Consider the following 27,951-nt stretch of genomic DNA (forward strand, 5'->3'; position numbering starts at 1 on the left):
CCCCTGGCGTCCTGATGGCCAGTACGCGCCCGGGAGCCACGGTAACCTCGGGCTTGCATTCCTCGAGCAGAGGTTTGGGCGATGGAGGGATGTCTCCTACCCGGACTCGAAAGCGGGTGGCTGGGAGATGCTGTGGAGCAGCGAGTTGATGGCGGGGAGGGAGGGAAAGGAGGCTGGCTCTGGGCGGTGCCAAGTCTAAAAGGGGGCGCGGTCAGCGCCGAGCCTCCTCACAGAGGCGAGGCGGCCACGTCCCGCTACCCAAGGTTGTAGAGGCGTCCCTTCATTTGTCCTGGGGACTTCCAGACATGTCCGAGGTGAAGAGCCGGAAGAAGTCGGGGACGAAGGGAGCCCCGGCGGAGCCTGGGAAGCGGAGCGAGGGCGGGAAGAGTCCCGAGGCTCGGGGTGGTGGAGGCAGGGGCTGGGCCGACCCCCGGACCGGCGTGAGCCTGCTGTCGCTGGGGACGTGCTTGGGCCTGGCCTGGTAAGTGGTCTGAGGCCGCTGGGCCGTGTCTGGCCTCCCGTGCTTGCCCTCTCCTTGGGCTCCCGCCTCTGCCCCAGCCCCGCACTGCTCGGCATCCTGCTGACCTCCAGCTCCCATCTTGCAGCTTCTGTTTCTCTACATCAACCCCAAAGAACGGACGGCCTAGCTTTTATTTTCCCTTTCGCTCATTTCTTGTACTGCCCGAGTGCCTGATCGCCCAACTGCAGTTGAGGCTAATATTTGAGAATGAGGCAGCCATTAAGAGGCTTCCCTGGTGGTTCAGATGGTAAAGAATCTGCCAGTTGTGCAGGAGACCTGGGTTGGAAAGATCCCCTGGAGAAGGGAATGGCAACCTACTGCAGTATTCTTGCCTGGAGAATCCCATGGACAGAGGAACCTGGTGGGCTACAGTCCGTGGGGTCTCTAAGAGTCGGACACAACTGAGCGACTAACACTTTCACTTCACTTTGACTATTAAGAAACGTACATTCGGCCAAACTTCATTAAGCGCATTTTTCACGACTGAAGCGTTCCCGTTTTTATAGCGCGTTACTTCCTGTCCACTGTGCATTTGGAACAAATTTGCCCCACCCCATCAGTGCCTTGTGGCAACGTTTACAACTTGAAAAATAAAAAATTCATTATGATCTTAAAGAACCAACGTTCTTGATATCAAATTTTGGAGGAGTGCTCATTTGAATCAATGTGCATGCGTTCAAAGTCTATTCCTAAGTTACAGATTGAATTTTAGTATTGGAAAGCTACAAAAGTATAGAAATTGTGTTCACCTAAAAGTACATATATATAGTTTTTAAACCAAGCAAATAGCGATATATTGATGTCATAGGAAAAATGAATATTAAATAACCTTACAACCAACTTATTTTCCTCAACCATATCCTTTAGGATTAACCTCTTTCACTTTAATAACGAGACTGATGCTTTAGAGTTTCCCTGCATTTTTCACCGATTTTTGAAGTATTTAGAAGGTAGTTACTCGTGTTCAAGAGTAATTGGATTCTAGAAGCGACCCCAGATGTCCTTTCTTCTAGATTATTTTTGATGCTAGTAAATTTTGAAGTATACTAATCACTCATCCTGAGTCGAAGTCAATAAAATGTTACTAATACAATAAAGTGAAATGTTGATTATTAAATATTCTCTTCAAAGAGATAAATTGTTATCTTACTAATATATTTGTTTATTGAATATTTTGATCTTAAATGTACAGAATTTACTATTTTAAATAAACTGGTTTATGTCTTAAAATGCATGAGTTTCTTTGGGTAAATCAAAAATTGCTGGCAAAGTTGTTCGGAACTAGAAGTTAGTAGGCTAAAATATATAGGTTGCTTCTTTCTGGAACCTAATACAACTGGTTTTAGTTACTGCATTCATTAATTCTTATTAACTATCCAGAAATTCATATTCATATGAGATAAATTACTTCAGGAAATGTTCAGCTTTTCAATAATTTAGTTACTGTCCTGGGAAGGCTCACTAATAGGAATCTATAAAGGAAAAAGCTGTTGAAAAGCAGACACTTCAGCTCAGGAATTTACTGTTAGGCCTACAATTAGAAACAAACAATTATATTCAAGTAGGAAGATTTTATTTGAACTGTGTCTGCAACATAATAAAACAATGCTCAAACATTATTTCTAAAATGGGCAAATTCAATAATTGTTATTGCTCTGGTGAAATCTTTTGCCACAAGGGTTGAAGTATAAATTCAGTCACGATAGCAGATAGCTATTCATGATCAATTTGGGAATAAATTATTAAGACAGGAAGAATTTTCTGAAAATATTTAGAATCTGAAAATACTAAAAAGCACACTGGAATTATAACTAAGCCACTGGCATTTTTACCACTAGGATTAGCACCTAAAGATCGTTGTATTGAAAATGCTTACTGTACTGACACTGTCCTAGTTATTTAAATACAAAATTGAATATGTGTGCCTAAATACAGCTTAGGAGTGAGTCTAAGGGCAGAGATTTGAACCCTTGCACTGTCCGAGGAGGATTTCAAGGCATCACTGTTTCAGGATCTTCAAACTTTTAGTCTTTGGATCCTTGTTTGGAAAATAAACAGAGACAATGCATAATAAAATAGTGATACTTAAACATTTCACAGTTAAATGAAGTGCTGATAACTGTCTTATGTCAGCTTAACAATAAGATAGAGGTAAGAGTTGCTCAGGACTGTAAGGGCCTGAATGTTGGGTTTGCATACCTCATTTATAAATTCTTTAAGGAAATTTTCCAGATAAGAGTATAGAAGACATTATGCTTTCAAAAAGTTTTTAAAGGTTATGAAGTTACTAAACAAGACACAAAGTCTTAAAAGCTTATCTTATTACACAGAAATTTAGTCAACTAGAAGTTCCATTGTAAAATTTTAGGTTGGAAATTTAAATAGATTCTCTAATTACTTTTATAAAAGTTTGCCATAGCATTTATGATAATTATATATCAAAAGTCAAAAGCTCTTTCAGCAATCAGATAATTCAAGAATTTTTTTCCTCTATCAACTAATACAACTTTTAAAATTATTTATGCAGCAAAATCTTTGCTAACTCCATTTTTTCAGCTTTTGTTGTCATTAGTAGAGTTTAAAAGAGGTATCCTTTAATTGTCTTGATTTTTTTTTTTAATGGAATATGCTCATTGTTTTCCTGAACGTTCAGTATTATGTTAAAAATGAAGTTGTGGTATGAAACATGGCTAAATGGGTACTGACCCTAGAAGTGGCCCTGGAACTCCCTTGCTTGCAGAGGGTTCATGCTAATAGCTTCTTGTGGGTTGCCTCTTTCTTATTACTAATTGAAACAGAGCCAGAGAAAATCCTGTATATATATATCCTCAATTAGCTGTCTGCCAACACAAGGAAATGCATGGTTTATTTGTAAGGGCCCTGAATCTGTATGAGACCTCTGTAAACTGCAATGGATTATGAAGGAGTCAGAAAGATTCTTTTTGTTAAGGCCTACACTAAGGTAACCAGTTCATCTAGGGCCTTTTCCTCTATATCCATACCTTTAAAATCTTTAACTATGATAGTGAAAAGAGGCCGCAAAAAGGGTAAGAGAGTGCTTCTTTTCCTTTTAGTGGATCTCAACCATTCATTCCATCCTTTGCTGGCTGTAAACCCAAGGCTGGTTCAAACAGACCTGGAGCTTCTAATGGTATCAAGTGTAAGTAGAAGAGAGCCCTGATCTATTTTACCACTCTCGGCTTGTCTGAAGATGGGAAACGCAGGTGCACAAAGTAATTCAAAAGAAAAAGTCAAGGTACTTAGAATAGTTGATGTTTTATGTTCCAGGAACTGTAAGGACTTTATAAATACAAACCTATTTAATCTCTACAACACCCTAATCCCCACTTTACAGATGAGGAAACTAGCAAAGGTAAGTTAAATAACTTGCCTAGGGTGGTTGTATAGCTAGCGAATAGCAGAGCCAAAGTTGCCCAGCTTCACATTCAACCAGTATGTTGAATCCTTTAGTATTCCTTTAGAATGTCCTTTAGTATGTCCACCTTTAGTATTAATCCACAAACAAGCCAAGATTCTAGAAATAGAAACCCCTAGCCCAGAATTGTTTGTAATCATTTTCTTTCTTCTCCTAGCCCTTAGCAGACCCTAACTGTTGTCTTATCTAAGGGAAGGAAGATGGGAGTAAGGAGGTTTTGAACTGCTCCTGTTTAAAAATCCTTAAAATGAAACAAAGCACCTTGGGCACTAATCCGGATGTCAGTTTCAAAAATTACTGTTTCAGAATTGAAACCACCTCTCAGTGTACATTTTTGGCTTCTAGAAAATCATCCTCTTCCTTAATGTTAAATGAGTTAATATTTATAAAGCTCTTAGAATAGTGTCTGGCACTTCTAAGTGAAAAATAAACCAGGAATTCCCTGGTGGTCCAGTGGTTAGGGCTTTGAGCTTCCACTGTAGGGGCCTCAGGTTCATCCCTGGTTGGGGACCTAAGATCCCTCATGCCATGGGATGTGGCTAAAAAAGAAATGTATTTTAACTCAGCATCATACAGACTACTGTTGATTATTTTCATTACACGCTAAATAAACTTTATACCTGTTTTTTCTTATATGCATTATTCATATGTAGAAATGGTGAATTTTTTTCCATTTTGGTGAGAAGCTAACTATGAAAAAAAAAACTGCAAATTATCATCAGAAATGATCATTCATATAATACAGTTTTCAAGTTTTTGCTTAATATTTGAGATTTTGAGACGTGCAGAGATAACATTAAAAAGATTAAATAAAATGAGAAGTCCTGTAATGAATTTTAATGGATCAACCTTCACAAAAAGTTCCCTCTCTAAATGATTTTATTCTAAATGAACATATTGATCTGTAGAGCAAATCCATGAGTTAACACTGTGGAGTAATGGATGCTAAAACCAATTCCTGAAATTAGGCTTTTCTTTAGAGTGGTCTTTGTTCTTCCCCTCTGTCTACCGGTCTCTTAAACGCCAACAATGAAATAGCCAATCAGAAAAGAGTTTTCTACACATCTTTCTTTGAAATTAGGATAATAGTGTTTTCTAACAACCAGAAGTTTTGTTTAAAAGTTCATATTAACACACAGAAGTCAATCTGTACTAATTATGCAACATGGGCTTGCTTACTTAAATCACTTATCTCATCGGATAAATATTTGCCGTTATCAAAAGAAATTTATTTCATCCAACACTGTAAACATTTGTTTAAAAACACAAAAAATCCATTTTACTTTTGTACAGTTTTAAGTAACAGCCTAATGACGACTATGAGTTTGACTCACAAAACTCAGAAGTCTCACCTCTCCGTTGAGTTTTGGAACCTTTAAATGTTTGTCTTTCGCTCTGTCTTCCACTGTTTTTACAATAATGTCAATTAGTCATTCTCAGCTTGGCTGGGAGGTTTGAAAATTTATAATGTCTAAGTCACATCCCAAATCAACTAAGTCCAAATTCCTGTGGTAGGACCTAGACATTACGCATTTTTAAAGCTGCCAGGTGTCTCCAGTATGCAGTGAAGCTTTTGAACCACCGGCGCTCATACTCTGATTAAGGCACTCCTCCAGTTCCTACTGGGTTTCACTTGGAGCTCACCTGGTAAAGAATCTGCACACAATGTGGGACACCTGGGTTCGGTCCCTGGGTTGGGAAGATTCCCTGGAGAAAGGAACAGCTACTCACTCCAGTATTCTGGCCTGGGTCACAAGGAGTTGGACATGACTGAGCGACTGTCACTTCACTTCCGGTTCCTATGGTTTTGCTTCACTGCTTTTTTATTTTGCCACACCACAGGGTTTGCCGCTTTTGAGATCTTACTTCCCCAACCAGGGGCTCTCGGCAGTAGAGCGCTGAGTCCTAACTACTGGATCGCTAGAGAAATCCCTGTGCCACTGCTTTTTGATGACTCAGTTCAGTTCAGACTTGTGCCCGATTCTTTGCAACCCCATGGACTGTAGCATGCCAGTTTTCCCCATCCATCCCCAACTCCTGGAGCTTGCTCAGACTCATGTCCGTCGAGTTGGTGATTTGATAACAATAAATACACAAAGAATTTCAGCTGCTACTTTTTCTGGGCCCAAAGAATTGAGTCAAAATAACCAAAATGGTGCTAGATCCAAAACATTCCTTTTGTGCCTGGTCATTTCAGGTCCTTACAAACAAAAGATTATTTATTGTTTTTAAGATTGGGATAATTTTTTTGTGCTTTTACCTTTTACCACATGGAGAATACATTCCAATTTTAGATTGGCACCTAAAGGACACTTGCAGCTCATAATTTAGAGTATAATCAACTGTACATACTATACACCTTGAAAAGCCCAAGTATTCTGTTGTCACATGGACAATGATTTCTGTTTTCAGTTTTGACTCCTGATATATTTTGACTTCTAATAATCATCACCTCTCTCTTCCACTCCACTGCTTTTTTTCTCTTCTCCTATAGTTTTATTTTAAAATGCTTTTTTAACTTAGATAACTTTTGCTTCTCCTACATCTCAGTGTAAAACACTTATTTTCTAGATATTACTCAAACATCTCCTTGAAAAAATAGTAGAGATCACATATCTCACTCTAAATAATTCATTATTTCTTTCTTCCAAATGTTTCTAGCATGTAATTTCTATTACAGATGTTACCCCATCTCACTCACCTTCTTAAACTTGAAGAAGGGCAGTGTTTCACTCTTATTTGAATGTACAATTAAACCAGTACCCAACTACACATCAAGCTCTCCCAATGTTTGCTGAAATAAACTCATGTTTGTTGAAATAAACTATCTACACCAGAATTTATGTTGTCCTTGGAGGAGCCTGGTAGACTGCAGTCCATGGGGTCGCTAAGAGTCAGATAAGACTGAGCAACTTCACTTTCACTTTTCACTTTCATGCACTGGAGAAGGAAATGGCACCCCACTCCAGTGTTCTTGCCTGGAGAATCCCAGGGACCGGGGAGCCTGGTGGGCTGCCGTCTATGGGGTCACACAGAGTCGGACACGACTGAAGTGACTTAGCAGTAGCAGTAGCAATACCAGAAGTGGGCAAAAATACTGCTTTAACATTCAGACTTTAGTGGGTATGAATTAGAAAGTAATGACTTGTTTTTCACCTTTTCTAGGTTTGTATTTCAGCAGTCAGAAAAGTTTGCAAAGGTGGAAAACCAATACCAGTTACTGAAGATGGAAACCAGTGAATTCCAAGGACTTCAAAGTAAAATCAGTTTAATTTCAGAAAAGGTAATTATTAATTGACGTATTTGGAGAGATTTTACCATTTTTCTTCCCCATTGCCCCCCTTCTACCCCATTCATAAATTATTTTCTCCTGCCTTTTAGACCATTAGTACTATAACCGTTGCTGTTTTTCCTGCTTGTTCACATTCTCCCTTCAGTCTAAGCTAACTTTAGATTACATTTTGAAAGGACAAGACTTTTCTTAATATATAACAACTGTTATTGTTTAAAAGGACCAATCTTCTTATATTGATGTGACCTCAACTTTCTATTTAAATATGAAGTGTCTAGGGCACTGAAACTATAAATGATTTTTAGGTATAAGCTTAGAATAGGAGTAGCTCTTGTTGGGCAAAGATCCACCGGTTTTTGTTTTATTTCTGCTTGGCAAGTATATACATATTCATATGCATGTAAGAATGACTAAGCTAAAAGAAGGGGCTTCCCCAGTGGTTCAGAGGGTAAAGAGTCTGCCTGCAGTTCAGGAGATGCGGGTTCTATCTCTGGGTCAGGAAGGTTCCATGGAGTAGGAAATGGCAACCCACTCCAGTATTCTTGCCTGGGAGATGTCATGAACAGAGGAGCTTGGCAGGCTACAGTTCATGAGGTCACAAAAGAGTCGGACACAACTTAGTGCCTAAACAACAACAAACCTAAAATAAATATTGCTTATAGCCACATGAAAATTAAAATCCAAATCTATGTTGTAGTTCTTCAAGCTGTAAATGCAAATGCATTATTACTGTGGTTTTAGAAATGTGAGACAGATAAATTTTTTACTACCTAGTTGTCTCAAAAGAGGGTCAGGTGCAACCAGTAAGGCATCAGCTGGGCCTTATCTGGCTACCAGGGACCAAACTATCATTGGGAAATATGGCTTGTTTTTTTTCATTTATTCATTCACTAAACCTTTACTCCTGTCATAAGGTAAAAAAGGACTTGTGTTTGGCACCAGGGTACACAAGGAGGTTGCAAAATAGAAATTAAATAGATGGCCTAAGTTCCTGCCGCCTGATGCACAGAATGAGCCTAAAATCCCCCAGAAGAAAAGAATCGTGGATGAAAAGTATCCCTCACACATGCCAGTGAATTGCATGGAACATGAGTTTAGGGGCCTCTGGAAAGGTGTTGCAAGAGTTTGTATTTTGACCTAGAGCTCAAGATGAAATCTGATTATAGTTACCTGCTGCTGCTGCTGCTGCTGCTGCTGCTAAGTCACTTCAGTCATGTCTGACTCTGTGCAACCCCATAGACTGGGCAGCCCACCAGGCTCCCCAGTCCCTGGGATTCTCCAGGCAAGAACACTGGAGTGGGTTGCCATTTCCTTCTCCAATGCATGAAAGTGAAAAGTGCAAGTGAAGTTGCTCAGTCTTATCTGACTCTTAGCGACCCCATGGACTGCAGCCCACCGGGTTCCTCCGTCCATGGGATTTTCCAGGCAAGAGTACTGGAGTGGGGTGCCATTGCCTTCTCCAAAATAGTTATCTAGGGCCCTCTAATCAGAGCAAACATGATAGAAAAATTCCAAGAAATAGAAACTTCATGTACTTAAATGCTATTGAAGAAAGATTTCCTTTTTTTTCAGCCATGTCACACAGCATGTAGGATCTTCATTTCTGACCAAGGATTGAACCCTTGCTCCCTACAGTGGAAGCTCAGACTCTTAACTTCCAGAGAAGTCCCAAAGATTTCCTTTTTAAATGAAAAAATTTGGCAGCAATTAAAAAGATTTTGCAAGCAACAAGAATATATTTTACAGCACAGGGAAATACAGCCATTAGTTTATAATAACTTCAAATGAAGTATAATCTATAAAAATATTGAAAATAAATAAATAATAAAAATATTGAATCACTATGTTGTACACGTGAAACTAATATAAAATTGTAAATCAACTATACTTCAATTAAAAGTAAATAAACAAATGCTTTTGAAGCAGATATTTAAAATATCATCCTGCTGCTGCTGCTAAGTCACTTCAGTCATGTCTGACACTGTGTGACCCCATAGATGGCAGCCACCAGGCTCCCCCGTCCCTGGGATTCTCCAGGCAAGAACACTGGAGTGGGTTGCCATTTCCTTCTCCAATGCATGAAAGTGAAGTCACTCAGTCGTGTCCGACTCTTAGCGACCCCATGGACTGTAGATGGTAGCCCACCAGGCTCCTCCATCCATGGGATTTTCCAGGCGAGAGTACTAGAGTGGGGTGCCATTATCATCCTAGGATTCAAGAAATATTCCATCTTCACATAGCTCTTTCTCTCCCAGTCTGCCCTAGGAGTTATTTAACAATAGCTGCCTCTTTACAGAGCAGGCCCTTAAAGGCCAGATTAATACAGTAGGAGGAAAAACAGCTAGACATGGGCTCTCACAAAACTGTGTGACCTGGGAAAAATCACTTTAACTTCTCTTGGCCTCCATTTCATCACTTGTTAGAGAGTAACAAAACTTTTATTAAAATCAAATGAGATACAATATATATACAAACTCTTTGAAAACTTTCAAGCAGTAATAAATTTAAGAATTTAACTTTTTTAAAAAATGAAAAACTATTAAAATATATTCACAGCCCATAAATGCTAACTATTGTGTTCCAGGACTTCCCTGGTGGCTTAGGGGTAAGGAATCTGCCTGTGATACAGGAAATATAGCAACCCACTCCAGTATTCTTGCCAGGAAAATCCCATGGACAGAGGAGCCTGGTGGGCTACAGTTCATAGGGTTGCAAAGAGTCAGACATGACTGGTGTGAGCACCAGTCACTCATTAATTGCAGATTAAATCTTGAGACCTTTATTATCCTGAAAAGTTGATCTTGTCCTTGGAGTGTCCTGGGTTATACTGCCTCTAGGTTATAGTGAAACTGGTGAACAGCCTAAACAGGAGATTATCTTGCATGTGTACAAAGTCGCTTCAGTCGTGTCCAGCTCTTTGTGACTCTATCGACTATATAGCCAGCCAGGTTCCCCTGTCCATGGGATTCTCCAGGCAAGAATACTGGAGTGGGTTGCCATGTCCTCCTCTATGTGAACTTCCCAACACATGGATTGAAACAGTGTCTCTTATGTCTTCTGCATTGGCAGGCAGGGTTCTTTACCACTAACTACCTGGGAAGCCCAAACAAGAAATTACCTTGGATGAAGATAAGCTTGTCTCTTCAAAGTGCTGCTAATAAGATAACTAAACATAATACTGTTACCAATGTACAAGTATTTCTTAGAACTGCTTTTTAAAGGAACTTGCGTTATGTCTACAAGTGTACAATAAAAAAATATATATTTTTTTTTACAAAAGTTTATTCTTAAATGTACAATAGGTTCCAAGACAACACTTGATTCTAGCTATAGGTGGCAACAGATATTATGGCAGGGAATCCAGGTGTTTAAACAGAAATGGATCTAACGGTCATCATTGCCTCAGGCACAAGGAACAGTTTATTTTTTGCCAGATTTCTTAATTCCACCGGTGGCCAGGGAGCCTTTCCCCGCAGCCTTTGCTTTTAGCTCCTCGAGTTTCTTCTGCTCCGCCTTCTGCTTCTGCTCGAATGCCTTATCTTCCTCGTCCATCTCCTTGGCTTGCTTCTTGGGCTGCTTCAGCAGCTTCTTCTTGCCACCTTCACGGCCCGACATGGCGCCCGCCGCCTCTTCCCCAGACCTAAAAATAATTTTTAAACAAGGTTTCAGAATGACACTGTTTGTGCATTGTTTGGGAGCAATCAAACAATCACCTAGAACTGTCACCTAGAACTGCTTCAGGTCCTGACTGGGGTAGACCCAGGTTTCCTGGACGGTTTTCCTCCTAAACATCAAGAAACATGTTCTTTAGACCCTGAGATATGAGCACTACAAAAAGGCATAAGACATTGTCTCTTCCTCTAAGGAGTTTAGACACTTTCATAGCTTCACCTGTTTAATTTATCAGCCTATTAGAGTCAGATCTGAGAGTCTAAACCTCTTCATTTCCTCCAGACTTCCGACTTCTCTGAGCACGACTTCTCCCCGTGCTAACTCTGCCATGGCACAAATAATCATCTACTGTGATCTGTATTGCTGTTGTTAATTCGTTTATCTCCTTCCCTGCTCCTTAGAGCAAATGCTGTCTTTTTTCTCTGTATCCTTAGTTCCTAATAGTGAAGCAGAGTACACTCAGAACATCTTCTTAGGGATCCAGAATATATGACATAGAAGATCCAAAACGCTATCTCTCCTATCAGATTGTGAAGTCAAGGACTGTACTTTATCTGTATTTTTATATTCAGTGTCTAGCTCAAGTCTGGTGTAGGGTGAACACTCAAGAATTCTTGAGTTATATGTGCTAAGTGCCAAATAAGTGGTAAATATGTAATACAATAGGTGCTACAGGAGTTCAGGCTCTCAGAGTGAGGGCCAGGATGGAAAGCTGCACTGAGGAGCTGAGGCCTGGCCTGAGTCTTGAACAAAGGAAAGAACTTAGCGAGGCAAAGTAGAAGGAAAATAGATATAGAGGGGTTATAGAATTTGGCACTTTCTCCTAGGAGTATGAGGAAGTAGTAAGTTCAGTTCAGTTCAGTTCAGTCACTCAGTCATGTCCAACTCTTTTCGACCCCATGAATCGCAGCACGCCAGGCCTCCCTGTCCATCACCATCTCCCAGAGTTCACTCAGACTCACGTCCATCGAGTCCATGATGCCATCCAGCCATCTGATCCTGGGTCGTCCCCTTCTCCTCCTGCCCCCAATCTCTCCCAGCATCAGAGTCTTTTCCAATGAGTCAACTCTTCGCATGAGGTGGCCAAAGTACTGGAGCTTCAGCTTTAGCATCATTCCTTCCAAAGAAATCCCAGGGCTGATCTCCTTCAGAATGGACTGGTTGGATCTCCTTGCGGTCCAAGGGACTCTCAAGAGTCTTCTCCAACACCACAGTTCAAAAGCATCAATTCTTCGGTGCTCAGGCTTCTTCACAGTCCAACTCTCACATCCATACATGACCACTGGAAAAACCATAGCCTTGACTAGACAGACCTTAGTCGGCAAAGTAATGTCTCTGCTTTTGAATATACTATCTAGGTTGGTCATAACTTTTCTTCCAAGGAGGAAGCGTCTTTTAATTTCATGGCTGCAGTCACCATCTGCAGTGATTTTGGAGCCCCCCAAAATAAAGTCTGACACTGTTTCCACTGTTTCCCCATCTATTTCCCATGAAGCGATGGGACCAGATGCCATGATCTTTGTTTTCTGAATGTTGAGCTTTAAGCCAACTTTTTCACTCTCCTCTTTCACTTTCATCAAGAGGCTTTTTAGTTCCTCTTCACTTTCTGCCATAAGGGTGGTGTCATCTGCATATCTGAGGTTATTGATATTTCTCCCGGCAATCTTGATTCCAGCTTGTGCTTCCTCCAGTCCAGCGTTTCTCATGATGTACTCTGCATATAAGTTAAATAAGCAGGGTGACAATATACAGCCTTGACGTACTCCTTTTCCTATTTGGAACCAGTCTGTTGTTCCATGTCCAGTTCTAACTGTTGCTTCCTGACCTGCATACAAGTTTCTCAAGAGGCAGGTCAGATGGTCTGGTATTCCCATTCCCATCTCTTTCAGAATTCTCCACAGTTTATTGTGATCCACACAGTCAAAGGCTTTGGCATAGTCAATAAAGCAGAAATAGCTGTTTTTCTGGAACTCTCTTGCTTTTTCCATGATCCAGCGGATGTTGGCAATTTGATCTCTGGTTCCTCTGCCTTTTCTAAAACCAGCTTGAACATCAGGGAGTTCACGGTTCACGTATTGCTGAAGTCTGGCTTGGAGAATTTTGAGCATCACTTTACTAGCATGTGAGATGAGTGCAATTGTGTGGTAGTTTGAGCATTCTTTTGCATTGCCTTTCTTTGGAATTGGAATGAAAACTGACCTTTTCCAGTCCTGTGGCCACTGCTGAGTTTTCCAAATGTGCTGGCATATTGAGTGCAGCACTTTCACAGCATCATCTTTCAGGATTTGAAACAGCTCCACTGGAATTCCATCACCTCCACTAGCTTTGTTCGTAGTGATGTTTTCTAAGACCCACTTGACTTCACATTCCAAGATGTCTGGCTCTAGATTAGTGATCACATCATCATGATTATCTGGGTCGTGAAGATCTTTTTTGTACAGTTCTTCTGTGTATTCTTGCCACCTCTTCTTAATATCTTCTGCTTCTGTTAGGTCCAGACCATTTCTGTCCTTTATCGAGCCCATCTTTGCATGAAATGTTCCCTTGGTATCTCTAATTTTCTTGAAGAGAGGTTTTCTTTAATGTTGTACCATGATGTACATCCAGAGAAGGCAATGGCACCCCACTCCAGTACTCTTGCCTGGAAAATCCCACGGGCAGAGGAGCCTGGTGGGCTGCAGTCCATGGGGTCGCACAGAGTCAGACACGACTGAAGCGACTTAGCAGCAGCAGCATGATGTACATTTGGAGAAGAAAACGGCAACCCACTGCAGTATTCTTGCCTGGAGAATTCCATGGACAAAAGAGCCTGGCATGCTAGAGTCTATGGGATCACAAAGAGTCAGACACGACTAAGCGACTAACAGACACACACATGATGTACACAGCAGTTTTTAAAATCTTAAATCTGGCTGTAGTATGTAGGATGATTTAGAGGAAGTAACTAGAAGCAGGTATTAGATATTATTTCTATAACATTGTCCTTGGTCATTGAAGTTAGGTTTGGACACCCTATGTAATTGCTTCCATTACTCTTTCCCTGTTAAGCACATGTAAACTTCACTTTCTCTCCAATTAAACTAAATTGTGCAAGGGCAGAACTGTGTTTTGTACAGTGCTATGTCTTTAACATAATGCTGCAGATATTTGCTAAACTAAAGATTGTTTCCAGGCCTTCCTGTAGTCTCTAAGGCTGTTATCTGTGTGTGAGGGTAGACTAAGAAAGAGGTCCTCAACCTGGTTCTTCTATATTCTGGATATAGTAGGAGATGCCAGGAGCTTACCATAATTTATAGATATTTAGATATTTATACTTTTAGATATTTGCTGTTTACCATAATTTTTAGATACTTAGAACACTTTACTATTTGACGTGAGTTGTCTCTGTAAACTGATCTTTTAATTCACTTTTTGCCTTTGTGATAGCTATAAGATCTGATTCTGGTACCTTTCCTGCAAAAACTCAGTCAACAAATTTCTTTTCAGGCAGGAAGTCTTCCAGAGTCATACAATTTAGGAAAGTTAACAAATTTTATAACTAAATCAGTTTCTAAAAAGCCAAGTAACTCTTAAAATGACAATTAAGTTTATTTACATTGGAATTAAAAAAGAAGGAAATGTGATATATTTCAGGCTTCTTTAACATTATTTGGAATATTTGAAAGTGTACAAATAATCAATATTGAGGATTAGAAGTTCCAGTGTTTATAGTTTGCCCTCCATATCCATAGGTTCCGCATCCAAGTGTTCAATCGTGTTATCAAAAAATACTTGAAAAGAAAACATCCAGAAAGTTTAAGAAAACAAAATCTGAATTTGCCATTCAGTGGCAACTCTTGACATATCATTTGCATTGTATTAGGAATTATAAGTAGAGATGATTTAGTTTATAATATGCAAACACTGTGCCATTTTACAGTGTTTTATATGAGGGATTTGAGCATCCATGGATTTCAGTATCCACAGGGAAACCAATCCCACACAGGTGCATACCAAGGGATGAGAAACAGCTGTATTTTTATACCATAGCCCTAATCTATTAAATGTGTTTTAAATGTTTTTTTAAAAAACTATTAAGTAATAATTATTTTTGTCTGCATGATTCTGATGTACTTGGATATTTTAGACATCTTCAGAACTTTAACTTGGCACATTGTTGCTAAAGTGTATTTCCCTAATATAAAAGTTATTAAGTAGCCTTGGGAATTGTTTTGTGTTATAAATGCAGCTTGCCTCTACTGAAAGTATCCTGCAGGAAGCTACATCCTCCATGTCTTTGGTGACCCAGTTTGAGCAGGAAGTAGCCACCCTCCAAAGAATCATGCATGACATTCAAACCAATGAAGAGATGCTCACCCAAAAGATGAAAAGCCTTAATGAGAAATTCCAGAATGTGTCAAATTTCTGGAAGAGAAGCCTAGAAGAAATGAATGTTAATACAGACATTTTCAAATCAGAATCGAAACATATACATTCTCAAGTCACTGTCCAAATTAACTCAGCTGAACAGGAAATAAAATTGCTCACTGAAAGGCTAAAAGATTTGGAAGATAGCACAGTAAGAAATATTAGAACTATACAGAGACAAGAAGAAGAGGATCTTCTGCGAGTAGAGGAGCAGCTTGGCTCCGACACAAAAGCGGTGGAGAAGTTAGAGGAGGAGCAGCATGTTCTCTTTGCCAGAGATGAAGACCTGACTAACAAACTCTCCAGCTACGAACCCAAAGTTGAAGAATGCAAGACACATTTGCCGACAATTGAAAGTGCTGTTCGCTCTGTTCTGAGAGTCTCTCAGGATCTGATCGGGACAGAAAAGAAAATGGAAGACCTGACCCTTCAGATGTTTAACATGGAAGATGATATGCTGAAGGCAGTATCTGAAATCATGGAGATGCAGAAGACCCTGGAAGGAATTCAGTATGATAATAGCATACTAAAGATGCAGAATGACCTGGATGTCCTCAAAGGAAAAGTTCACGATTTTATAGTATATTCAAGCACAAGAGAAAAGGGGACTCCAGAAGAATATAATCTAGAAAATAAAGAAAGTGATAGTGATTTCTAAATGCACTGCATTTATTCTGATGAACCACACTATTATGCACACGCTGATTAGCTCCAGGCTTTTGAGTTATTTCCATATGCCTCACTTCATCCTAAATTATTAGAAAATAAGTGAGACACCACAAAAATGGATTATCCAAATAATCAAACATTATCTTTTTAAGCAATAAAATTTTTCATTTTAACCATTTTAAATAGAGATATTTTTAAAATGTTTCTCTGCTTTTTTGAAGTATATACTTAATATTTTTAAATGTTTTTCTGATAATTGTGTATCTGCTCAATCTCTCAGATGTGTCCAAATCTTTGTGGCCCCATGAACCGTAGCCCACCAGGCTCCTCTTTCCATGGAATTTTCCAGGCAAGAATGCTGGAGCAAGTTACCGTTTCCTATTCCAGGGAATCTTCCTGACCCAGAGATGGAACCTGAGTCTCTTGTGTTTCCTTTGTCGGAAGGCAGATTCTTTACCACTAGCACCATTTGAGAATCCCCTTTCTAATAGTTAATGGACATTATTAGGAATTTCATCTGTTATATTGGACCCAAATATATTACTGTTCCTAGGAGCTATTGAGAGGTGTTCATGTCCTTACTCAATGACCTCAGTTTGCTATTTTTCAAGTCTTAATGTCTCTTCCTTATACCTTTTCTGTCACCTGAAAAAGTGTTGCACTGACCTGATCTTACCATCAGGTTGATCAGTAATGTGTTTGCCTCCGCCAGTTCTTCACTTCTGTTGCAGTTTACTGCAGGCTAAGAATCCAGACAATTTTGTCCAAAATAAAACATGCCTGGGGTGCTTTGCAATGAAATGATAGTGCACTTTTTGGAAACTGAGGAGCCTGGGAAGCATTTTTACTTTTTGTTAAGGTTCTAAACTGTTACAGATACTTGTAAGAACTTTTTTAAAAAAGAGTAAACATGTTCTTTTTGAAGAATTTCCCTTTGAATTAAGTGTGGATCCTTTGAAGCATGGACTTTGGGAACATCTTTGTATAACTTTATTTTTTTTAAGGTTCTAACTGTGTTATAGACTCTTGAGTTTGCTCAGTACATGATCACTAGATAAATTACTTATAATAAAAATATACCAATAAACCTGTGGCATATTTTAAAGAAAAAGCAGCAAAATAAGACATAATGTGATAATTATGGTAATTAAAAGTATGTCATTTAGAGTCCCCAAACCAATCACCCAACCAAATTTGTTTCACACAGTGATTTTATTTTTTTATTTTATATTTAAATTAATCTTTATCTATAGTTGCTTTATAATGATGTGTCAGTTTCTACTGTACAGCATACACAAAATTTTAATTTACACAAAATTATATAATAGAGTCACAAGGAATAAAACATGGACATATTGAAGTGAAATTAAGGGGAGGCCCAGACAGATTTTTGCAATAATGATAATCAGAAACGTACAGGTTTGGGGGAGCACATAAGACTGTTATTGGTAAACTAATGTATCAAGACCTATGGCTGATTCATGTTGAGGTTTGACAGAAAACAACAAAATTCTGTAAAGCAATTATCCTTCAAGAAAGAAAGAAACTGAAAAAAAAAAAGTGTCCAAGGTTGGAGTTGAAAATTGAGTTAATTTTCAAAAATTGCACACAGAAGTAAAGTTCTTTCTTGTTTCTTCTTGCTAATAACCAATTATAGTCCCAGTTTTGTAATGCAATTTCAGTGGAATTAAACACAAAGAACGTGAAAGCAGTCAGTTACAAAAGATAGGTGTGGTTAGGTGGTTTTACTATGTAAATTTGTACATTTTTGGAAAAGTTCCAAATAAATGCTATATTGGGATTAGGAAGATTTATAGCAGACAGCCAGAAAAGTAAGCCTGAAAGAGTGCTACTATTAAGGAGCATAGCATTAATTTCTGGAATCTTAACATTAAATTTCTTGACTTCTGAATGTCTAAATTCTTATCTGAGTGCACTGGCAAATTGTATTTGTTTTCTTTATTTTCACACTCATAAAATAGATTATAAAGTTAGCCAAAACTGTTTCGTTTCAGCCTCCATCCTGCCAGGACAGATATGATCTCTTTCACTCTTCAGTTTCATATATTTACCTATTTTTTGGCATGTCACCAGATATGATACATCTTTATTATTAACTGGAATATGTGTCATAGTGATGGTTACAGAAAATAAAATGGAAATAAGGTGGTCACTGAGCTCTATAGTGACAGTTACAAGGAATATGAAAGCTACACTTCTGCAAGTATTTCTTGAGAAAATATTGTGCACATGTATGTACACATGTATATATTCCTTTATTCAGGTGTTTTCCTATTAAAAAGTGTAATTATAGAGATTTAAATGTACCTAATTTGTCTTCCTGTGTTTCTTAAATTCATTTATTTAACACAAGAAAGTGGAAGTGAAGTTGCTCAGTCGTGTCCGACTCTTTGCGACTCCGTGGACTGTAGCCTACCAGGCTCCTTTGTCCATGAGATTCTCCAGGCAAGAATACTGGAGTGGGTTGCCATTTTCTTCTCCAGGGGATCTTCCCGACCCAGGGATCGAACCCGGGTCTCCTGCATTGGAGTCAGACACTTTAACCTCTAAATTTCTGAAAGTTCCCTAATGTATCAAATATTAAGCTACATTATTAGTCTTTCCTTTAAGGAAGATTACCATGTTCTGAGACACATTTTTGTATCTTTGTAATTAATAATAAATTTTATATCAGTTTCTTCTAGAATATTGTGTCACTTTTTTCATTAGCACACATAAATCACTTACAAAATAAGCACCTAATTTTTTTTAAGTTTAAAAGTGAATTTGGGGGGATTCTTTACCCCCCTCAATGTCTATGCTCAGAGCTGCTGCTGCTAAGTGGCTTCAGTTGTGTCCGACTCTGTGCAGCCCCATAGACGGCAGCCCACCAGGCTCCCCCATCCCTGGGATTCTCCAGGCAAGAACACTGGAGTGGGTTGCTATTTCCTTCTCCAATGCATGAAAGTGAAAAGTGAAAGTGAAGTCACTCAGTCTCGGAGTGGGGTGCCATTGCCTTCTCTGTAATAAATCCTATTTGTTTGCAAAAAAAAAGTGTATTTGTAGTAATAGTTCCTTAAATTTTGTGTTAAGATGAGAAGCTGTTGACTAACGGTGAATTTTTATATTTTACAAAGAAAAATGTTGATTTATTATCCTTTATGTTTTGGTAGAAAACTAAACTTGTAAGATACAAAGTTAATGTTTTTGTTTTGTTTTGTTTGGGGGGATGGGGGGGGCAGGCTATACTGTGTGACTTTTGGGAAATCTTGGTTCCCTGACCAGGGATTGAACCAGTGCCCTTGGTAGTGAAAGTGCGGAGTCCTAAACCACTGGACCACCAGAGAATTCCCAATAGTATTATTTTAATTTTAATCTAATTGTAGGTCTTTGTATAACTATAATCTTGAGCAAAGATTATTATGATGTCGTTATAAACTAATGATGCTCCAAATTCACCAAACACATTTGGTGTGCTCTGCAAATTCACCCAGCATCTGTTTCAGTTCAGCTATGAACTATTAATTTCACACAAGTCAAAATGCTCCATCCCGGCTTTACAGAGCAGAGGAAGACAGAACCAGCCTTCTGGAGCCTATTGTGTGTCCCACTGCTAGGAGGCCTACGGTCCGTCATCATCCTAACAGCTCTGCATATTGAGTACCTACCTGTCCCTGTCCCTGTCCCTGTGCGAGGCACTTTGCATGTGTTATTGCAAATTCTCACCACAGCTTTGCTAGCTAAGAGACCCCTTTTACAAATGAGGAGACAGATCAAGATTCCAAATCTTACAGTCTTGCTGCTGAGTCTATCCAACTCCAGAGGCCGCTCACCTCCCATTGTATCTGCTGCTGTTCAACCAAGGAGGAAAAGAAGAAATCGGCTATCAGTGAGCACTATCTTGAGAATTCAAAAAGCTGTAATTCAGCCAAATGTGTCCACTACTATGTTGCCATTAAACTAGATATAAGTACCTCAAAAGTTTTAACTGTGACCTAAAATTATGTGGGCCTTGGGTGTAAGAAGGAATCAATAGATGTTTAGGAAGACTGAGAAAGCAGTGGAAGAGAAAAAAACTTGAGACTTGAATCTTTTAATCTAGGCTTTTCCACTAACTCTCTGTGTTTTGGAGCACTCTGGAGGCTCAGTTTTTTAATTTGTAAAATGGGGGGATTGTACCAAATAATTTCTAAAATCTCTTCTGGCTTTACAGTGTACAGAGTCAGTCACTCAGTCATGTCCAGCTTTTATGATCCCATGGACCAAAACCCATCAGGCTCCTCTATCCATGGGATCCTCCAGGCAAGAATACTGGAATGGGTCACCATTTCCTTCTCCAGGGGATCTTCTCAACCCAGGGGTCGAACCTGGGTTTCCTGCATTGCAGGCAGATTCTTTACTGTCTGAGCCAGCTGGGAAGCCCCTTCTTGCATTAAGTGGTTTTAAATTCTAGAGATCAATAAAATTTCCAGGTCTCTTAGTATGGTTCAAAAATCCTTTAGCAAAGTTTTTGGAAGGTTGATTGGATCCAAAAATCATTCCCTTGACTCATGTTGCTTTGGCTTGAAGATTAAGACAATGTTTAACATTACAGGGCAGCATCTAGCTGCTGCTTCTTGTTCAGTCGCTAAATCAGGTCCAATTCTTAGCAATTCAATGGACTGTAGCAGGCCAGGCTTCTCTATCCTCCACTATCTCCTAGAGATGTCCATAGAGTCAGTGATGCTATCTAACCATCTCATCCTCTGTCACCCCCTTCTCTTCCTGCCCTTAATCTTTCCCAGCATCAGGGTCTTATCCATTGAGTTGGTTCTTCTCATCAGGCGGCCAAAGTATTGGAGCTTCAGCTTCAGCCACAGTCCTTCCAGTTAATATTCAGTGTTGATTTCCTTTAGGATTGACTGATTTGATTTCCTTGCAGTCCAAGGGACTCTCAACAGTCTTCTCCAGCACCACAATTTGAAAGTATCTAGCTTAGTACCTTGTTTATGTCATAAAATTAGTAAATATTTAAATTACTGGGTGAATCTTTTGAGCTGCTGATAGACTCCAACTCTTCTGTTCATCTTAGGCAAATAGCTTAAACAAGCCATTATGTAATAATAAACATAATTCAGTGAAGTAATTTCTAGGCTATTCCTATACTGTATTGAGTTTCTATTTTAGTGAAGACCAATAGAAGTTTATAATATACTGTTTTTATAAGCTGACAAATGAAACAAAGAAGCTTACTAGCAGTTTCTTAATGATCTAATACTTCTAAGAATAAAGTTAGTCCTTTCTGAGATGTCTTCATTGTTTAATACTGTTAAGTTATATCTACTCTACCAGAAAAGATACATTAATAAATGATAACCTAGAATGAAATAGATGAAAGTAAGCCTTCTCCTTTCACCTTTGAGAATCTCTTTCAGCAAATATAATTTGTTGCAAAAATTTCCCCTAAAAAATAAAACTTAAGGTTTTGCAACTACTGCTTGATTTCCTTCCTAGCTGTGGCTATTTGTTACTGTGACACCCACTATAACATTTTCACAATCTAACTTCTTTACCAAGATTAAAAAACAAAAAAAAAACTTTGGGGCCACCTTCCCCACCACTAATCAACACTGCATAAAACTATTGAGAATAATCTTAAAATATATTTTGGAACCAAATATATATGATGGGGCAAGAAGTGGGTATTGAGGCTTTGAATTAACTTTTTTACTGCCCCATTTCAGCTTGTCATTTCTTTGCAACTATATGACTGCTCCTTTTTTAAGCCTCCATAAAAATAATATTCCAAGCATATTAAATATTTATTTGCATTAAGTAGAATTAAGGTAATGTACCAAAATAACTCTATAAGATTACCTGAGTGAACCAGGCAAATGCAATTTAAGAAAGACAATTCATAAAAAACATATCGAAGAAATACAATTATTTTGGAAAAAACTTGCTGACTTTAAACTGCATTTAAAAAAAAAAATTTTCAGTCTGCATATTTGGTTTTTATTCCTTATTTTTTCTGAATTTTAAATAACCTATTTACATTATTTTTCTTTCCCAAACTAAGTGACAAACTTCCTGAAAGCAGAAACTGTTGATCAAACTAGTACATATCAGCACAGTAAATGTTGCTGAATGAAGCTGGTTTTGATTTTTAGTAGGAAACTATAGACAATTTCCGTGGCTGAGAGCCGAAGAATTGATGCTTTTGAACTGTGGTGTTGGAAAAGACTCTTGAGAGTCCCTTGGACTGCAAGGAGACCCAACCAGTCCATTCTGAAGGAGATCAGCCCTGGGATTTCTTTGGAAGGAATGATGCTAAAGCTGAAACTCCAGTACTTTGGCCACCTCATGCGAAGAGTTGACTCATTGGAAAAGACTCTGATGCTGGGAGGGATTGGGGGCAGGAGGAGAAGGGGATGACAGAGGGTGAGATGGCTGGATAGCATCACGGACTCGATGGACGTGAGTCTGAGTGAACTCCGGGAGTTGTGATGGACAGGGAGGCCTGGAGTGCTGCAATTTATGGGGTCGAAAAGAGTCAGAAACGACTGAGTGACTGAACTGAACTGATAGACAATTTCCACTTTAAAACAATGCTTTCCTAGGAAACAAACTGAAAGTTAAATGTGCTAAAGTTGAACAACTGACTCAATGTTATAAATGGAATTCCTTTTTTCAATGTAATCACAATGTATATCTGTTTGGACACAGGCTTTGAAAATATATTTTACATTTGCTCATTTTTTTTCTTCATAGTTTAGCACACAGCACACAGGCGTAAGTTAATCTTCTGATTGAAACTTAATTGAAGCCTGACATGTGTTTTATTTTTTAATTAAATAATTTTGGCATATAACATTGTGTAAATTTAAAGTGCACAGCATGATACTTTAATACATTTATATATTCAAGGGAGGATATCCTGCCGTTATGACAACATGGATGGATTTTGAGCATGTATGTTTTAATTTTCAATTTTGTATTGTTCATGATACTTACCCATCTTATCACCATAATCAGCACTTTAATTTGCCCCTTTTCCTCTTAACTTTATTAACTAATAGCACAATGCAACAAAACTTCAAATATTCAAAATACAATAAAATAACTCAGCTTCCCCAAAACCACTATATAACACATATACACAACAACAACAAAAATAACAACTTGAAGTTTTTCCAGGCAGTTGTGTGGCTCAAAATGGTCATCAGCTAATGTGTCCAAGTTAAACCAAAACAGTTTAGAGACATCAATTTTCAATGAATGGTGGGGAAGGATGATGGCACTGAAAAACCAAAAAGGTGAGAATGACTTGTATTTGGAATCATGGAATTTTAGAACCTTGGAGATAATTGTTTGTTTATTGTTTTTACATGTCCATCATCTCTATTATTTAACTACTGAACTGAGTTGAAGCCACAGCTGAAGCTGTGCTCATCTTTATGTCCCTCAGACTTCACATGCCTAACAACATACTGGGAACTTAGAGATCATTGCTGCTGCTGCTGCTGCTGCTGCTAAGTCACTTCAGTCGTGTCTGACTCCGTGCAACCCCATGGACAGCAGCCTACCAGGCTCCTCCGTCCCTGGGATTCTCCAGGCAAGAACACTGGAGTGGGTTGCCATTTCCTTCTCCAGTGCATGAAAGTGAAAAATGAAAGTGAAGTCGCTCAGTCGTGTCCGACCCTTAGCAATCCCATGGACTGCAGCCTACCAGGCTACTCTGTCCATGGGATTTTCCAGGCAAGAGTACTGGAGTGGGGTGCCATTGCCTTCCCCAGAGATCATTAATTAAATGGAATTAGTTCAATACCCAAAAAAAGTTTTCATGAAAGTAATTCAACAATAAAGTCCCTTCATTCTGGCACTTGTTATACCTACAAACAAACTTGTGTTTCAGAGGTCATGTTGTCTTGATCCCCCCAATTAATTTTTAATTAATTTCTACTGAAGTATAGTATAGTTGTAATAGTTTCAACTATACAGCAAAATGCATCAGCCACTTTCCTCCCCTTTGGACTTCCTTCCCATATAGATCACCACAGTGTAGAAAGTAGAGTTCCTTGTGCTGCACAGTATTTTCTCATTAGTTACCTATTTTATACATAGTGTCAGTGTTCAGTTCAGTTCAGTTCAGTTGCTGTTCAGTCGCTCAGTCCTGTCCGACTCTTTGCGACCCCATGAACCCCCCATGAATCGCAGCACACCAGGCCTGCCTGTCCATCACCAACTCCTGTGCATCGAGTCAGTGATGCCATCCAGCCATCTCATCCTCTGTCGTCCCCTTCTCCTCCTGCCTCCAATCCCTCCCAGCATCAGGGTCTTTTCCAATGAGTCAACTCTTCCCAGTGTATGACCTCTCAAATTTACTACAGCTTATCTGCAGGAGGGGCTTCCCTGATGGCTCAGACAGTAAAGAATCTGCCTGCAAGGCAGGAGACATGGGGTCTATCTCTGGGTCGGGAAGATGCCCAGGTGAAGGGAATGGATACCCACTCCAGTATTCTTGCCTGGAGAATTCCATGGACAGAGGAGCACGGCCAGCTATAGTCCATGAGGTCACAGAGTCAGACACGAATGAACGACTAACACACACACACACACACACATACCTACGTACAGGTGGCTTCCTCCCTTCTCCAGCAACTGAAAAAACATCATTGTCCCTCATTTTGTCTCTATGCTGAGGACTGAAGGTGCAAAAAGAACTGGAAAATGCCATTTGTAGTAACATGAAATTTCTTCAATGTTTTCCTTCCTATTCATTAGCAATACACAATGCATCTTTTACCAAATGCTTTCCAGAAGAGTAGTAACTTTATAGTTTAAAATGTCACCTAAAATTTAAGTTGTATCTTAAATGTTAAGTTTTAAATAAATTTAATTATTCTGGTACTATATTTTCTTACAGTGTCAGAAGTCTGAAGCTATCATAGAACAATTGAAGGCTTTTCAAACAATTACTCATCTAAAGCATCTACAGGAAGAAATTTATGAAGTGAAAACCTGGTCCAGCAGGATAAGTGAAAAGCAGGATATACTGAACAACAACCTGACGACTGTTTCTCAAGATGTTGCAAAAGTAGACCAAAGTACAGCTTCCATGGCAAAAGATGTGGGTCTCAAGATTACAACGATTAAAACAGACATACGACGTATGTCAGGTTTAGTAACTGATGTAACATCATTGACAGATTCTGTACAAGAACTGGAAAATAAAATAGAAAAAGTAGAAAAAAATACAGTCAAAAACATAGGTGACCTTCTTTCAAGTAGCATTGACCGAACAGCAATGCTCCGAAAGACAGCGTCTGAAAATTCACAAAGAATTAATTCTGTTAAGAAGATACTTTCTGAGCTACAGGGTGATTTCAACAAGCACACAGATAGGTTTTTAAGCTTAGAAAGTGACAGAGCGAAAGTCCTGAAGACAGTGACTTTTGCAAATGATCTAAAACCAAAGGTGTATAATCTAAAGAAGGATTTTTCCCGCTTGGAACCATTGGTAAATGATTTAACACTACGCATTGGGAGACTGGTTATTGACTTACAACAGAGAGAGAAAGAAATTGCTTTCTTAAGAGAGAAAATATCTAATTTAACAACAGTCCGAGCTGAGATTAAAGATATGAAAGATGAGATAAAACACATTTCAGATATGGATTAGACTGAAATTTAGAGTAGACTGAAATAACTCTTTTTAGTAGGACCTCTGTCATGTTATAAAAAGACTGACAGCCAGAAATAATGAAATTTTGGAGTAAATATTATTTTGTAGTAGGTTCTATTTTGTACAGTAAAAATAAAAATTTGTGAAGGACTAAGCACTTGATTTCCCAAAATAAATGTGCTAAAACATGTTTAGAACTTTATACAAAACGTGTTTGCAACTTTATATAGCAAGGACCTTATGCATTCCCCTTATATACAAACTCATGCATTTACATGCATGCATGCATGCGTACTAAGTTGCTTCAGTCCTGTCTGAGTCTTTGCGACCCTATGGACTATAGCCCTCCAGGCTCCTCTGGCTGTGGGATTTTCCAGGCAAGAATACTGGAGTAGGCTGCCATGCCCTCCAGGGGATCTTCCTGACCCGGGTATCAAACCCAAGTGTCTTACATGTCCTGCATTTGTAGGCGGGTTCTTTACCTCTAGCACCATCTGGGAAGCCCATGTATGTATGCACACACACACAAATGTACACACACTCATGGTCTGCCAGTCTAGCACTGGGAAATCAAGATGAGGCAGGATCTGAATGCCCACTTGCTCTCACTGACTGCCAAGAAGCATGGTATGTGAAGTGGGGTCTTATCTGGAAAACTGTCCATCAGGGTCAGGGCTGTAACATGCATTATCCATTTAGTCAGTGAAACTATCAATAGAAAAGTCATAACAACCAGGGAGCTGCAGGAAAAGAATCATGTAGGCCCTCCTGGGTCCTTCATGGCTTTAGGAAATAGGGAAAATGAGGGAAAATACCTAAAATGAGGTAGGGAAGTGGCAACTCAGAGTAGGGTTTGGGAGGTGGGGGCAGCGTACATTTCAGAGGGCTTGCCAAGTCTCATACAGAAGCTGCCCCAAAGCAGCATGACTCATGTATGGTGTTGATGACCAGAAGGGGCCAAAGCAAAGAAGGAAGTTCTAACATTTAAAATAGCATTACAGGTGACTTCTCTGGTGGTCCAGTGGTTAAGACCTCACCTTACAATGCAGGGGGTGAGGGTTCAATCCCTGGTCTGGGAGCTAAGATCCCACATGCTTCCTGGCCGAAAAACCAAAACATGAAACAGAAGCAATATTGTAACAGATTCAGTAGACTTTAAAAATGGTCCATGTTAAAAAATAATTAAAACAGCATTACATCAGCATGAGAAAACCCAATCTCATCTATAGAGGCAGAAAATAAATCAGCGGTTGCCTGGGAAATATAGCTTTTTAGAAAAGCAAATTTTGAGGGGTAAAGGATATTTATTACAATATCTTGATTGCAATGATGGTTTCATAGGTATATACTTGTGTCAAACTCATCAAATTGTACTCTTTAATAAATATGTGCAGTTTATTGTATATCAGTTATTCCTTCATGAAGTTGTGAAAAAAAAAAGGTACGATACAGGGAATTCCCTGGCAGTCCAATAGTTAGGACTCCATACTCTCACTTCCAAGGGCTGGATTCAATTCCCGCTCAGGAAACTAAGCTTCCACAAGCCCCATGGCACAGCCAAAGAAAAAAAGTACAATATAATAATCTTAAGAACAAAAATCACCCACAAACATTAGCTTCAGTTTCAAATGCCTAGCATGAACAGTATCTAGATGTATACAGCTAATTACCTCAAAAAGATGTTTATGCATTTTCTTCCAGTTTTACTGATATATATTCAACATATAGTACTGTATGTTTAAGGTGTACAGCATAATGATTTGACTTACATCATGAAGTGATTGCCACTTTTTAGTGAACCTAATTACCTCATGTAAACATAAAATTAAATAGAAAAATACATGTTTTTCCTTGTGCTGAGTACTCAGGATTTACTGTTTAACTTTCATATATAACATACACCAATGTTAATTGTATTTATCATGTACATTATATCATGTACATGTACAATATAAATATGTACCATTTGAATACCTCAATCTAATCCCCTATTCCTACACCCCCCCACCCGATACCAAATCTGATCTCTGACTTTGTTTTTGAAGTAGAATTAACCTGCAGCACTACATACATTGCAGGTCCACAACATAGTCATTTTTCTATATATTTCAAAATGCTAAGTCTAGCTCCTTCCATCACCATACAAATAGATTACATTTTTATTAACTATATTCCCCACCGTACATTTCATACCCATGACTCACTTTGTAACTCGAAGTTTGCACCTCTTATTAATCTCCCTCTTAGTTCTCTCCACTTCCTGCCAACTCCATTCCGTTTATTTAGTCGCC

General features: G+C 38.9%; 2 protein-coding genes across 3 annotated transcripts; one reads left to right on the forward strand and one right to left on the reverse strand.

Annotated features, from left to right (window-relative positions):
• The first annotated feature begins 36 nt into the window (after window positions 1–36).
• On the forward strand, window positions 37–27,486 carry LOC120858693 (IKBKB interacting protein). 2 transcript variants are annotated; one of them, XM_040234928.1, is made up of 3 exons: window positions 37–481; window positions 7,122–7,239; window positions 15,149–18,700. In XM_040234928.1, the coding sequence occupies exons 1-3, from the start codon at window positions 306–308 to the stop codon at window positions 15,983–15,985; spliced, it is 1,131 nt and encodes a 376-aa protein (XP_040090862.1). In that variant the 5' UTR covers window positions 37–305; the 3' UTR covers window positions 15,986–18,700. The 2 variants fall into 2 exon arrangements, with proteins under 2 accessions (XP_040090862.1, XP_040090863.1); XM_040234929.1 differs by lacking the exon at window positions 15,149–18,700 and adding an exon at window positions 24,902–27,486 and having other exon boundaries at window positions 64–481.
• LOC120858695 (translation machinery-associated protein 7-like) lies at window positions 10,513–10,884 on the reverse strand. The gene has a single exon (XM_040234933.1). It carries the CDS (start codon window positions 10,861–10,863, stop codon window positions 10,669–10,671), a length of 195 nt encoding a protein of 64 aa, XP_040090867.1. The 5' UTR covers window positions 10,864–10,884; the 3' UTR covers window positions 10,513–10,668.
• Window positions 27,487–27,951: the final 465 nt, after the last annotated feature.

The sequence above is a fragment of the Oryx dammah genome, unplaced genomic scaffold, assembly GCF_014754425.2.
Source record: "Oryx dammah isolate SB20612 unplaced genomic scaffold, SCBI_Odam_1.1 HiC_scaffold_29, whole genome shotgun sequence".
Taxonomy (NCBI): domain Eukaryota; kingdom Metazoa; phylum Chordata; class Mammalia; order Artiodactyla; family Bovidae; genus Oryx; species Oryx dammah.